This window comes from Dendropsophus ebraccatus, chromosome 14 (assembly GCF_027789765.1).
Source record: "Dendropsophus ebraccatus isolate aDenEbr1 chromosome 14, aDenEbr1.pat, whole genome shotgun sequence".
Taxonomy (NCBI): domain Eukaryota; kingdom Metazoa; phylum Chordata; class Amphibia; order Anura; family Hylidae; genus Dendropsophus; species Dendropsophus ebraccatus.
The window spans coordinates 68,426,118-68,441,654 of record NC_091467.1 but is presented as its reverse complement, the minus strand read 5'-3'; the positions used below and the strand labels follow the sequence as shown (position 1 = coordinate 68,441,654).

The following is a 15,537-nucleotide window of genomic DNA, read 5'->3' as shown; positions in this document are numbered from 1 at the left end:
AATTTTTTAAGACAATAGAAAGCTTCAAAGTTTAGCAGCATTTTTCCAAATATTCGCAAGAATTTCAAAATTAGATTTTGCAAGGGATCAGTTCACGTTTGAAGTGTATTTGAGGGGACTTTATGTTATGAAGCCCCATAAAGCACCCCATTTCAGAAACTGCACCCCCCAAACTATTTAAAATCAGTTCCAGAAAGTTTTTTTAACCCTTTAGGTGAGTCACAAAAATAAAAACTTAAGTGTCTAAGAAAATTGAAAATTTCAATTTTCTTTGCAGAAATTATATTATGATCCAATATCTTTCCTAATAGAAAACCTATTTCCAGAGAAAGGCACCACAATTGTTATTGCCCTGTTTCTGCAGTTTATAATCCTGGAAAAAGCCTTTAACAACATTTACAACACAGCCATAAACCAAGTGACCACAGAACACAATGTGCTGATCTCTTCCACTTTATTGGTTGTGAGACATGGAGGGAAGGGAAATCATGGAGAGAGAATATGATGGGTCAGGAGAGAAGAGGAAACAAATCATCAGAGGGGAAATCCATCCTGAGGACTCGGCCTGTCCTGGTCAGGAATCCATTGTGCGGCCTGGAAGACAAAATGAAAATTCAGAGATTAGTCACTTATTTACTATTAAAAATTAGAAAAGCTGTTTGGGTCACATTGTGGGTGTGGTTTATGTGGTTGTGGGCTATGTAGGTGTGGTTTATATGGGCGTGGTTCATGTAAGTGTGTATATGGGCGTGGTCTATGTATGTGTGAATATGGGTGTGGTCATGATCACCTGACTGGAAGGGCACTCACACCCCAGTGAGCAGAGGAAAGTGGTTGCACATGTTGCTGTCACTTTTGTATCCTGAGCAGCACAACAGGCTTCACTAGAGAACTGAGACCTACAGGTACAGTGGGACTAGTATCCCCAATAGTGATGCTCAAGGAGTGTGGCCCAAAAACTTTTGCATTAAAGTTTACCCATCATAATAAATGACAGGTAAATTGACATGTGATGCCAAAAGTTTTGATCGGTCCGTCTGTGTTCAGACCCGTTGCGATAGGGAGCTAAGCGTGGTCCTTTCCCGCCCCTCACTCGATAAGTCAGACTCATAGTGTAAGTCTATGGACTCTTTTTTCCTCACACAGGTACAGGTCTCAGGTACACTTGGACTGTTCAAAACTTTTGGCATATCTCTATGACGTTAAAAGTTTCCTATAGTGACAGTGACACTTAGAATTAAAGCATGAGCTAAAGAAAGAAGAAGGGTCGACCCTACTGCCCTGGTGATGGTAGAATACCCCAGTCTGGATCCATAAGCTCCAGCAGATCTGGCCTTAATACCTAAATGAGCCTCGGGTGATGGAAACAACTGACTAGTATACAGCATGGCTGTCTACAAAAAACTACTTTTTCCATGTCACCAAAAAGACATCTAATATGGTGGAGTCCAATTTGGTGGAGGTAAAATGTGGCTGCACGCCAGAAGGCCACCAATCCCAGCTGACATCCTTATAGCAGCTTTATAGGAAATAATACAACAGCATCCATAGATAGTGCAGGGTCTTTATCAAGCAGACATAATGGCTTCAGCATTGCACTAGGTATGTATTTTTTATAAAGACCCTGATGGGTCAAGAAATCGCACTTATGTATCATTGGATCTTTTCTTCTTTGACGTCACTGAGATATTTCAAAACTTTGTACCTGTCTATGTTGAACTGTTCACATCCTGGAATGAGCAGTGCGAGACGCTTGGTGCAATATGCCTTTCTCTCCCTGCTCTGTGTCTGTGTGAGCGAGACTGCCCCATAGACTTTAATTATGTTTATGTCATGTGGCTCACAAGTCGGGAGAGAATGCGCTAGGTGTAGAGTTCTCTCGATCCGTTCTCCTCACCTGTTGCGGTCTGAACACTCCCGACAACCCTGATCAATATAAACTTTCATTTTCTTTGGTGACAGTGGCCATATAAGTAAATTGCCAAAACCACATCTCTTCCTGCACCTTCTGATCTTGACTTGTCATCTGGTGATTCAGGACTAAGACCCTTCCACCTGCCACCTGCATTTCTTGGTTTTCACACATTGATGCCATTCCCACTAATGGTGTACCATAAAATGCCCAAATAAAATCCTTATACAAATAGTTTAAGGTACTTGGCACCTCTCACATTTTTCTGCTGGTTCGGGGGATTTGCCCTCTTCCCAAGAGTCTTTTGGAATTGACATTCTGGGAGTATTGAGAAGTTTGGTTACAATGGAAAATGCATACATGAAGACTACCGGGAAATTAATGATAGATTGAGGTGTCGAAACGTCCTAAATTTGTAGCCTCCATGTAGAGGTGTCCCCGGGTTACACTACTAGTGACCAGCGCTGCCCCCTGCACCACCATGCGGTCTGTATATTCTCAGCAGATTTACTGGTAATAATACTGAACATGTGTAATCGTTGTATCAGATAATAACTGTGAATTAATAATCAGATTTTTACCTGAATTTGGAAATGAAATCAGCCGCCAGTTGTTTGGAGTATTCCTGCTGGTGTTGGTAAAACCTTGTTGTCATCAACATCTTCATCTCTCTCAGACTGGATAGGAGATATATCCTTAAAAACAATATTCACCACATACGTTTTTTTATTCAGGCGGCAGAGCTGAGTTTGTTTTTTGCAGAACTTTCCGAGACATTACAATGTGCCCCCATTCCTGGAGGCCGCCATAGACTAGTTTTAACCACTGGTGAACAAAGGGGCAACCATTCCTATGCGCACAGTGTCATTCATGGTGGCCTAGTTGGCAGATCAGAGTGGTGGGAGACTATGAGAAATTGGGGGAAGAAGGTTTTTGTTTTCCCAGGAACTGCATTAGGCCCCGTTCCCACTGAGCAAAGCTAGCGGAATTCCGCGATGGAATTGTCCGCCGCGGAATGCCGTTAGCCTCCCGCTCATAATGGGATACTGTAAATCTTTAAAAGACATGACTCTACTAACCTTCACAGAGCAATAGAATTAAAGGAATTATCCAGGCTTAAAAACATGGCTGCCTTCTTCTGCTACAAACAGCACTACTCCATTGAAGTGAATGGAGCTGAATTGTAATACAACACACAACCTGGGGACAGGATGCAAGAAAGTAGCTATGTTTTTCTAATCTTGGTCCGGTCACGGTCCTTTTTTTGAAACACTGCTGTGTTCCTGCACACGGCACCGGATGGCATGAAGCACTTTATTCCATCAGGTGCTCGGGAATAGATTGGCGCTGTGCACGGAAACTGGGGTATTTAAAAAAAAGGACTGCGCTACCGGCATCTCAATGCCAGTCCCTGTCTATCCATGTAAAAAAACACAAAGCGATCTAACTGGTGGTACATTTACTTTAAGTGTATAAATTTTGGCTTTTCGTAGCCACCACAAGTCAGGTCAGGTCAAGTGAGTTACGTCCTTACATTAGCTAAGAGCTTACAATGGGAGAAAGCACTAGAATTTTGGAGATCTTTTACTTTCTTCCCCGGGGGCGCTTGAAGCTACAGTCCCTGAGAAGTATTGAAAATTACCCAGGATTACCAGGACTACCATTGCCCCGGAAGAAGGAAAAAAGAAAGAGGCTGAACAACATGCCCCATTGCATTCTAGGACCTACTGGGTCTGGGTATCAGGCCGGGCCTAATTATAACACATGGTCGGAAAGCTACACCTCATGTTTTCTGCACCCTGTAGATATGAGCATTGCCAACTATAAGAGAGTAGAACCCCCACCCTACATCTCAGTATTATCTCAGGGGGCTCCGTTACACTGTGTTGAAAGGAAGTCTCCAATTTCAAAATGTAAAAATCTTCAAACTTTATTCTATCATATAAAAAGCTAGGACATCAACATCCAGTAAATTAGTAAGCCTACGCATTTCGGGGTGTGACCCCTTAGTTATGGCATGACTAAGAAGTTGAACCTTAAATGCATAGGCTTACTATTTTACTGGATGTTGATGTCCTAGCTTTTATATGATGGAATAAAGTTTGAAGATATTTACATTTTGGAACTGGAGACTACACATCTACACATCTACACATCTGCTTGCAGTCACCGGGGATCGGCCTGGCTGTTTAATGTCTACTGTGCTCCACACTAAAGGAACCCACCTGACTTCTGCACATGGTGAGCTGGCTTTGCTTGTATGTTTGGACTTAAGGCTCCCATACTCTGGTCAACCACTGTCTATATGTTGGAACTGCGACTAAATTTCTGCCAGGTACAATGGCACCAGCGATTTACAATGTGAGAATGTGAGACCTCCCTCAACTCTGCCTTACAGGGGCTGGATGTGGTACTACTAGGCTGAGCCTCCCCGCAGGTTCTGTTCTCCTATCTCTAGTGGTTGCCTTAGGGTCCTATTCCACGGGCCGAGGAGGGCCCAATCAACGATGTAAACGAGCGGCGATCTGCGGTCTGGCCCTAAATGAACGATCAGCCGATGACACGATCATCGGCTGATCATTCTCTCTATTTCACCGAACGATAATCTGCCGAATCGGGCCAAATAGGGCCAATCCGGACGATTATCGTTACTGTGGAATAGGGCCCTTAGGTCTGCTACACACCGACCTCAGCTGTCATTATCAGTCCACCCCGACCTAGTGTGTACAATATAGACATTTATACTTACTGTTTTGATAACCTGGCTAAATATTCTAAATATGGGCTCCACGATAATGCGATATCCCAGAGCAACAACTGCAAAATAGAAAATAAAGCATCAGAATTCAAAGGCCATGATATTGTAGTGACCCACCAGGCACTACAAAGTTTTATCTGCAATATGACATGTGCTCTGTATAAAGTAACTGTATAATGCTTTATCATTGGTGTCCAGCAGGTGGCAGTGCATTGCCAACATGTTGACAGTGAGCATTGGGACCCAGCAGCCCTCCACCTCAAGTGGGTTGCCTAGGCAACAGTAGGAGGTCTGACAGGTCCTGAGAGGAGTTGAGTAGATGTAGTCGGTGAGGAGGAGCAGACAGTGCTCTCCATCATAGTCAGATATAAGCAGTCGTGTGCTGACTAAAACCTTCAAGTAAGTGAAGTAACCTGCTGAGTGCAGAGCAGGCAAAGCAAGGAGAGAGAGGAGAGATTCTAACCAGCCAGATAAAGGCTATAACCACTAAGGCAGAGGGAACCCAACGCTCACTTCATGCAGCCTGACTGGAGAGTGACTGAACACCATTCCAATGTGCTGTATTACTGTGTAAACCAGAAAGTAAAGTCCCTCAGTTATATCACCGTCTATTCATTGTCTCCAATCACTGGAAACCAACCACCTCATTGCTGTGACGACCGCCCGGGGCCTTAGGAGAGCCAGGACCGCTAAGGTAGGAGTAAAGCACCGTGACACTATTGCCCCTGACAACACCACCGGCACCCTATCTGGTCCTAATAGAGCCTCCAGTCCACCGTGCGGACGTTGCAAAATGGCGTCACGAAACAGGATCGAGACTTCTGCGCCTTGATCCATCAGTACCCTACTAATATCCAGGGGTGCCCCCCTGACAGAGACTGAGATTAGAAACCCCAAAAGTGACTTTTACCTGCTTAAAACAGCTGAATACTGCATTCACTAATTCACACTGGCAGAAGAGGGGTTAATCGGCCATTTTAAGAGATTAGACTGCCCTCCTGCTGCCCATATATGGAGAGAGGCTGTGTGCTGGACTGTGGTATTACATGCTGTGTCTGTGTGGATTGCTTACAAGTCGCCCTGTGAATAAAATCTATGCTAAAGCCCCCTCTATAAGTGTCTCTTACAGAAATAAGGGTTCAGCAAGCTGCTTGACCAGAGGAGCCAACCTTCTTCAAGGGGGAGCACAAAAATACAGCCGGCATTGTGTGAAAGGAACCCAGCTAGGCTGTACACTCAGCAAGCTCCTAAGTCCCTGGAGTCCAGGATTTCATGCTGTGGACACATGAGTGAGTACTATTGGGGGAATAAAGCAGGGAAAAGTCTGTTTGAAGTATTAGCTATCTCCCTGAGTGGCCACATTTTCCATAAACAAGTTGCTGCATTTATTATTAAAGGCGCCACGTCCCACTTTCCTGCCCGTTGCCCATAGCAACGCTCCCAAAAAATATAAGTTAGCTCAATTTAAATCTGCTAGGCTGGTGCAGAATGTTGAGGACAATGTCGGACAGCGAAGACAACACCCAAGTGGGCCACAGCAGTTCTTCAGCTCCCATTACACCCATCTGCATTATGCAAATAAGTATGCCATACTATCCAGGTGCATCATGGTATCCTCATTATGATGGAACACCTCGTACCCTTCAAGAATTTAGAGAAAAAATGCAAAGTCATTTTAAACTGTGCTCTGTTACTGAAGAACAGAAAGTTGAAATTTTGATCAACCAACTACAAGGACCTGCACTCCGTGAGGTCAAGTCCTGGCCTGGACATGAGCGACAAAACAATAAACAGATTCTAGACCGACTGAGTGTTATCTTTGAGTCTAGAACTGCTTCTGAGCTGAAGAAGCGTTTCTTTGGGATGAGACAACGCCCCAAGGAGTCGCTTAGAGACTATTCCCTGACCCTGCAGGAAGCATGACGAGCTGTTATTTGGGTCGATCCTCATGAAGCAGTAGGTCAAGATCAAACCCTTCGTGAACAGTTTATTGAAGGTGTGTTAGACAAGACTTACAGGAGCCAGTTGAAAATGTTGTCTGTACAACATCCAAATGCTTCTTTCCTAGAATTTAAAGAACTAGCCATAGAAATACTAGAGGAGAAATCTCTGCCAGAATGGCAAGAAGATAACAGAAGTGTGACGACTCCCATACCAGCACCTGTAAGTCTGATGGTTGAACAGAGTGCTCAGTCCCCGACTGCTCAAGTCTCACATTGCGCTAAAGCTATGGAAAAAGTAGAGAATGAAGCAACACTGGCTAACCAAATATCAAACCTCACTGAAGCAATGGAAAGAATGATGAAGCGGATGGATCGACTAGAAAACCCCTCTAGACAAGGAAGAGAAAGTCCTCCCATACGGAACCGAGAGCGACCACCACCACCTACAAGAGAAAGACAGTGGCAACCACCGGTTAGACTCTCAGATACCTGGTATCAGAGTACCAGAGGATTACAGTGTAAATATTGTCACCGCAAAGGGCACCGTGAGGAAGATTGCTGGCAGTTAAACGACAATCCCCTGAGGCTGCGGGACACCCCTCAGGTGGAGAGGCGATAGGTCCCAGAGAAGATCCAGATTCACAATCCTGGCTGTCCGAACTAAGTATCGGTGATGACACCACCTCCACTGAACAGATTCAAGGTGTGCTGGAGGTAGCCAAGCAACATCATCAAGTCTTCAGCAAACATCCTATGGACTATGGACAGACCAGTTTAATCCAGCATACCATACTAACCGGTACGCATCCTCCTATCAGGGAGAGATACCGGCCTGTGCCTCCTGCCATGTACCAACAAGTGAAGAAAATGGTCCAAGATATGAAAACCACCAACATTGTCCAGGATAGCCACAGTCCCTGGGCTGCTCCCCTAGTCCTAGTAAGGAAGAAGGACGGAACAATCCGCTTCTGTGTGGACTATCGTAAGGTCAACAACATAACGCATAAGGATGCCTATCCATTGCCTCGGATAGAGGAGTCACTTGCAGCTTTAGGCTCTGCAGCCTTCTTCTCAACTCTGGATCTGACCAGTGGCTACTGGCAAGTTCCCATGGCACCAGAGGACAAAGAGAAAACCGCCTTTACTACCCCGATGGGCCTCTTTGAATTCAACTACATGCCATTCGGGCTCTGCAATGCTCCCGGAACTTTTCAGAGATTGATGGCGAGATGTCTAGGACATTGGAACTTTGAGACAGTCCTATTGTACTTGGATGACGTAATAGTGTACTCCAAAACCTATGAAGAACACCTACAGCATCTGGCGGAAGTGCTTGAAAATCTTGCGCGGCATGGGTTGAAAGTTAAGCCTTCAAAGTGTTACTTGTTGAAACCACAAGTGAAATACCTTGGTCATGTTGTGAGTGCCGCTGGCGTGCAATCTGACCCAGACAAGATAGCTCCTGTGAAGAATTGGCCTGCACCTGGAACAGTCAAGGAAGTTAAGCGTTTCCTTGGGTTCGCTAGCTATTACAGAAGATTCATTCCAAAATTTGCCCAGATAGCTAGTCCTCTCCAAGAGCTCCTCAAAGGGAATCCTAAAGATCGTCAGAATTCACGGATCCCTGTGGAATGGACTAGTGAGAGAGAAGCTGCATTCCAGCAATTAAAAGGCAAGCTTACTGAACCACCGATACTGGGATATCCGGACTATAGCCTGCCCTTCTGTCTATACACTGATGCCAGTAAGAAAGGCCTTGGAGCAGTGCTCTCCCAGACACAGAATGGAACCGAAAGAGTAATCGCTAACGCAAGTCGATCATTGAGAGAACCTGAGCAAAATGATCAAAACTATAGCTCCTTTAAGTTAGAGCTTCTTGCTTTGGTATGGGCAGTGACTGAAAAATTCAAAGACTATCTAGCAGCTTCTACATTCACTGCCTACACGGACAATAACCCATTGGCGCACTTGAACTCAGCTCGCTTGGGAGCCCTAGAACAAAGGTGGGCTTCTCGACTAGCTAGTTTCAACTTTACCATCAAATACCGGTCTGGTAAGGCCAATGACAATGCTGATGCTTTGTCCAGATTACCCGCAGAGAAGGAACTTAAATCCATTGATGAGCAGTGGGAAGATGTGGAAATGCCCGCTTTCTACGCTCGATTTGCACGGCAAGAGGCTCAACAGATAAAGCATAATGCTCTCAGTAGTCCCCAGCAGAGTGATCTTGTTCCTCCAGTTGAAAAAGAATGCTGGCTAAAGCTTCAGGCGGAAAGCAGAGTAATCGGTGAACTATTGGATTACTTCTCCAGTGGGCGAGTTCCAGAGAGAATCCGAAAACACAGAGCCGACACAGAACTGACACTGCTTTGGCGACTGAGAAAATCCCTCTTCATGTTGAGAGGTTTGCTTTATCGCAGAATTCTAGACCCAGTCACTTATGAACAAGTCTTCCAAGTGGTGATACCCAGAAGAGATGCCAAAATCGTCCTGGACATGTATCATGACCAATCTGGCCACTTTGGAGTTCAAAAGACAGAAACTACCATCCGAAAAAGATTCTTTTGGGTCAATATGAGAGCTGACATTGAGGATTAGTGTCGTAAGTGCCCCACTTGTGTAGTGAACAAGAGTGAAAGACAGGATCAGCGTGCACCACTCCATCCAATTGTGAGTAAAAGTCCCCTTGAAATTCTAGCCATTGACCATGTGAAAATTGGACCAAGCCGATCTGGATACACCCATGTCTTAACCATGGTTGATCATTACACCCAATTTGTTGTAGCTGTTCCTGTAAAAGATCTTACTGCCAAAACTACAGCTGCCACCTTGTGGAAAAGCTTCATCCTACCCTATGGCAGCCCTGACAAGATTCTCACTGACAAAGGATCTTCTTTTGAATCTGAGCTGTTCCAAGAGTTGTGTGCTCTGTACAGTTGCAAAAAAAACTGAGGACAACAGCATACCACCCTCAAGGAAACAGATTATGTGAGAAAGTGAACCAAATCCTGATTAACAGAGTCAAAACCCTCTCCACAGAGAAGGCGGCAGATTAACCAAAGTTTCTTCCAGAACTAGTGTTCCTTTACAACAATATTTCCCATTGTTCCACAGGATACACTCCTTACTATCTAATGTTTGGAAGACATGGAAGACTACCTGTAGACGTTGCTCAAGACATCTCCATGCCAGATTCAGAACCTCTTCTTCCTCAATCAGATTGGGTTAAAGAACATCAGAGACGTCTAGAAGATGCCAAAGAAATTGTTGACTCTAGAATTGAGAAAGCTCAACAAAAACAGAAGCAGGATTATGATCTACATGCCTGTGCTGAACCCTTTCAAACAGGAGATTCCGTATGGTTGAAAAACAATCATCCTACTAGTAAGCTAGATAGCCATTGGGAGCGTGAACCGTACATTGTGCAAAATATTCTTTCTCCAGAAGTGTACGAAATTTATCGTGAAAATCACGGTACTCAGCGAGTACATGGCAACAGGCTAAAGAAATGTTTGAGGGAACCTGATCCTCAACCGCATTCAAGTAAAGAGCCTGAACCTTTTGCACAAGCATCAACCCCTCAGCAAAGTACCACTACTGAAGTACTCCCTGGATTAGATCCGTTCCAGTGGTTCCTCCAACCTCATATCAAGATACTGGTTCAAGGGCCTGCAAACCCTACTTCAGTGGAGACCCAACAGAGTCCTCTGCCTATGCCTCCTTTACCAACTGAAAATATTGACACTCCAGAGAACTTCTCTACTTCGCTTCATGGCTTGGAAGAAGAAGGTACAGAACCAGAAGGAAGTAACCAAAACACTTTGCGAAGATCCCGAAGGGAGAATCAAGGAAAGCTTCCCGCTCGTCTGAGAGATTATGAACTGTTACCACCGCCAAGGAAGTTATCCTGTGCAACAAAGACTTTCTTGATTTAAGCTAATAACAAGTAAAAGACTCCACATCTGCTCAGGATATTACCCCAGTTGCGCCATGTTTGCGCCAAAGTCCCTTGCTTTTCCCCTTCTCATGTTCAGATGAACTGTTCATTATCCCTGAAAGGAACTTACTCTATGGATCGCAGTCATCGCCTTGTGGATTACAATTATTTATATTTTTGTGTTTTTCCTATGGAATAACTTATTTTTGAGAACTATGCTATTCCCAGGATGTTCTTGTTGATGCAACGTTCAAGTTGACCGCCCAGAAAAGAGACTTAGACCTATACTTGAGCTCTCTGTGTCCATTTTTGCACTGAAAAGTGATACGTTGAAACATTATTTTTGCATATTTTTATAATTTTTCGTTGGACTTCTCATGGTAACATGGACTCTTCACTAATGTTTTGCATTGCCTTTACTTAGTTTAGTCAGGATTTGCAGGTACCCCGAGCAGTCCTCACCCATTGGTCCAGGCGACCCATTGCCTAGTGTCTGAAAGACGATCCAGCTGCTCCAAGTAAAGAACATGTATAACTGTGTTTATTAAGTGTAACTGGTTTTTACTTCCTGTGTAGTTAGTTAGAGACGTCTCATTTATATTTTTGTAAACATGTTTCACTCTACCCTGTCATCCTTTTCCTCTGGCGTCTCAGTTTACGTGCATAAACTGATTGACTTTGATTTGAACTGTAAGAAAATTGACTCTGAGGGCCGTTATATTTTTCTTTATGGTAAGCTTAATGGGGTGGCGGTGATCTTGGCATTTATTTATATTGCTCCTCCGTTTAGAACGGCGGTATTGGAGGCTTTGGTTGGGTTCGCGAACAATAAGGAATATGCTGTCCTCTACTCAATGGGAGATTATAATTGTGTATGGGACTCTCAGAGGGATCGTAGAGGACGGTCTGCTGGCTGGGGCCTTGGCCCTACCCCTCTCAGGAGATTTTGCTCCGAGGCGGGTTGGGTCGATGCATGGCGTAGGATGTACCCTGTTGTTACGGGTTTTACCTGTTTTAGCGCTTCCCACCAAGCGGCCTCCAGGATAGATCTGGTCATTTGTGAAGAAAACTCCGTACCCTTTATAAAGAAAATTAAGTTGGAACCTAGGTCAGTGTCGGATCATTCTCCGATTTTGTTGGAGCTTGATTTGAGTTTTAAAGCAAGGGCTTGTGGCCCATTTCGGATAAATCCACACTGGTTTAGTGTCCTTAATAAGAATGAAGAGTTCTGTAAGGAAATATCCTGGTTCTGGTCAGCTAATAAATCCACCACTCCGGTTACAATTGTCTGGGATGCTATGAAAGCATATATGAGAGGTATTATTTTTAGGGATATCTTGATTAAGAAAAAGGAGTTTAGAAAGAAGGAACAGACTGTGCTGGATGATGTAGAGGCTAAAAGGACTCGCAGGAGTCCTGGCTGGCTCTACAAGCTGCTCAAAAGAATTATGAGGTTCTCTTAAGGGAAAAAGCTCAGCAGAAAAAAAATTTTCAGGGTCAGAGTAATTTTATTGCAGGGGGTAAACCCAATAAGATCCTTGCAAATATTCTTAAGGTTAACTTAGAGAAGACTTCCATCTGTGCTTTAAAAATACAGGGAGGGGCAATGGTAGACACCGATTTGGAGATTGAGGAAGAGATTGTCTCCTTTTTTTCCAAACTTTACCAATCTGAGGCCCCCTCTAATATAGAGGAACAATTACTATTTTTGAGCAAGTTGGAACTACCAGTATTGACTTTGGAGCAGAGAGAGTCTCTGTGCGGAGACATTACCCTGGCGGAACTTGGTGAGGCGCTTGGCTCTTTTGTAGGTAATTCCTCCCCCGGCTCCGATGGGTTGCCGACACAATTTTATAGGGATTTCTCTGGTGTCGTCTTGCCCATTCTTCTGGATGTTTTTAATGAATCCTTGAAGGGAGGGAGGCTGCCACAATCAATGAGGGAGGCCCATATAGTGTTGATTAAAAAGAGGGGAAAGGATCCAGCTGAGATATCGTCTTATCGCCCCATATCTCTCCTTAATACGGATGTTAAGTTATTAGCGAAAATTCTGGCTCGGAGGTTGAACTCCGTTATTACCAAAATTATAGGGGAGGAACAGGGAGGCTTTATGCCGAATAAAACGGCTCATGATAACATCTTAAAGGTATTTGCTGCCATTCAGTCGGAATGTTCTGGGCCTCGCTCCATCCTGTCACTTGACGCGACTAAAGCGTTTGACAGAGTGGATTGGGGGTTTTTGTGGTCAATTCTTGAGAAAATGGGTGTTAGCGGGTCTTTTTTAGATTGGGTTAAGTTGTTGTATGCTGATCCTACGGCTAAGCTGATTATCAATGGCTCCCTTTCCCGTTCTTTTGATTTGTCTAGGGGAACTCTTCAAGGGTGCCCTCTCTCCCCTTTATTATTTGCAATTTATATGGAGCCTCTGGCGGAATGGGTGAGACGGCATGCGGAATTCCAGGGTTTTGGCCTTTGTGGGGAGTCGAATAAAATCCTGCTATATGCAGATGACGTCCTGCTGTTTATGAGGGAGCCGGTGAAGTTCCTTCCTGGTTTGGTCTCCGCACTAGAGAAGTATGGTCATTTTTCAGGTTTGGAAATAAATTGGGGGAAGTCCTGCTTGTTTCCACTAGATGAAGAAATAGAAGTTCCCTTAGGGAAAGTTAGGATTCTGAAGACATCCGATTCATTAGAATACCTAGGGGTGCTGATCACTAGGGATCCAGGGAAATATGATCCAGCTAATCTTGCTCCTTTTGAGCGAAATTTAGAGAAGCGTATTAAAATATGGGCGAAACTTCCCCTTGCCATGGTAGACAGAGCTGCAATTATAAAATTAGTAGTGTTACCTCAGCTGCTGTTCTTCTTTGGAGCTGCTCCAATTTGGATTAGCAATGCCTGGATCCACCGGATCGAAGTAAAGCTTGGGAGTCTTATATGGGGCAGGAAGAGAGTTAGGCTGAAATATTCGGCCTTTGCTGCTCCAAGTAGTAGGGGTGGCTTTGGCATGCCGAATCTCCGACTTTATTTTGTTGCTGCACATTTTTCACGTATTCTTAGAGGGATTAATTATGAGGTATTTGCACATTTATTGTCATTGAGTAAACACGATAATTGGTTTGAGTTGTTGGAATCTGGAAATTTGTTGGAAGGAACCTTTAAAAGGATTGTGCTTTGTTCACTTATTAATAAAGTTTGGGTTTATATTAAAGATATATGTGGGATTGGGGGGAACACTTATCTCACTCCTCTTTGGAATAATTCTTTTTTGCACCATTTTTCTAATATCCCTAGTAGTTCATTTTGGATAGGGAAAGGTATCACTCGGTTAAGTCAATTATTTGAAAATGGTTCACTTATTAAGTTTCAGGCACTTCAAGAGTTATACGGTCTGGACACCAGTCACTGTTTTTTCTATAAACAATTAGAATTTGCAAAAATTCACTCGGGGGCGGTTCATGGTTTTCAAATATGTAATTCTGTTTTGTTTAATAGATTTGTCGCTGATCCGGCATGCAAGAAGTCCCTCTCATTCATATATAAGTCCCTGGTTATGGTGGTCCCCTGTAAAGCCACGGATAAATGTTGGGCCAAATGGAGTGCCTCCCTGGGTGATATAGGAGAGGAGAGTCGTGAGCGGATTTTGGGAAACCTAAGTAGAGTATCTCTTTGTGAAGCCCATAAATTTATACAGTTTAAACTGTTGCATGTTGTTTATTACTCACCTAGACAATGGGGTAGAATGGGTATTTCCGAAAAAGCTCAATGTCCCAAGTGTAATTTGGAAGATGCTGATTTTTTGCATTTGTTTTGGTCCTGTCAAAGTGTTGGGGAGTACTGGAGGGAAGTTTGTGACACACTGGATGGGAAGCTCAAATATAAGGTTCCCAGGGATCCGCTTACGTTAATCCTGGGGGACTCCAGTAAAATTACGAAACACGAGAGGCTTATCGTAAAGGTGTTGTTTTACGCTAGGTTGGTTATCCTTAGAAATTGGATAGCGGCAACTCCTCCCTCTGTTCAAGAATGGATAAATACGGTTAACAAAATCATGTTGTATGAACGAATTTGGTATTTAAAGAAAAGAAATGGTATTCACAAGTACCAGTGTTTTGGGGGAAAATGGGCTTAGGAGTGACATGTTTTTTTTTTTTTCTTTCTTTCTTCTTCAGTCCAGGGGTGGGGGGGGTGGGATGTTTTTTGATATGCCGTATGCTTTGACATTGTATTTTGTAAAATAGTTTTTTTTATCTTTGCATAACTGTGAAAAAGTTTTCATAAATAAATATATAAAGAAAAAAAAAAACATGTATTGATCAGCATGTTGTGACACAGTGAAGGCCTACACTTAGTTTGGTAGTTTGACACTAGTAGGTATCTTGGCGATAAAGCGTTCTGAGCAATTAAAGGCCTTGATACTCTTGAAGGGAAAACAGGATTAAGCCACCCTTCTAACGGTAGATTAGCCAACTTGTTAGGTGGTTGGGATAATTACCCCCACACTTTCTGTGTTTCCTGGCCAGAAACATCAGAAGGTTCAAGACTAGTCTTCGCCTTTAGCACACTAGCATTAGAGAGAAGAGTAAAACACATTAGCCACAGCATAGTCAGGGAACTGGGTATGAGTCTGTGGTAACTTTAGGTAACATTGGAGCTACATGCAGCATACAGAATAGCCTAGTCAATCTAGGTCCAGCTCGCATGACAATAGGAACATAGACACTGTAGTATACGTTACATTAGAACCAAGGCGTTCTTTACAGGTGCACTCCACCAAAAGCCTGGGTGAACATGGTACAATGCCCCGACATACGGGTAGTTTCGTTAGCACAAGCCGGGGGCGGCTTGGGTCTTCTTTAAGGGGGTATGTAGTGACCCACAAGGCACTACAAAGTTTTATCTGCAATATGACATGTGCTCTGTATAAAGTAACTGTATAATGCTTTATCATTGGTGTCCAGCAGGTGGCAGTGCATTGCCAACATGT

General features: G+C 43.8%; 1 protein-coding gene across 3 annotated transcripts in view; it reads right to left on the bottom strand.

Moving 5' to 3' along the window:
* Positions 1-437: 437 nt before the first annotated feature.
* Positions 438-15,537, bottom strand: part of LOC138772356 (uncharacterized) — a 33,951-nt gene continuing 18,851 nt past the window's right edge. For all 3 annotated transcript variants that reach the window (XM_069952701.1, XM_069952699.1, XM_069952700.1), the window contains exons 6-8: positions 4,662-4,729; positions 2,494-2,607; positions 438-594 (exon numbers count right to left, since the gene is read on the bottom strand). In XM_069952701.1, coding sequence (XP_069808802.1) covers positions 2,512-2,607; positions 4,662-4,729 — 164 coding nt within the window. In that variant the 3' untranslated portion in view covers positions 438-594; positions 2,494-2,511. The remainder of the gene's footprint in view (positions 595-2,493; positions 2,608-4,661; positions 4,730-15,537) is intronic.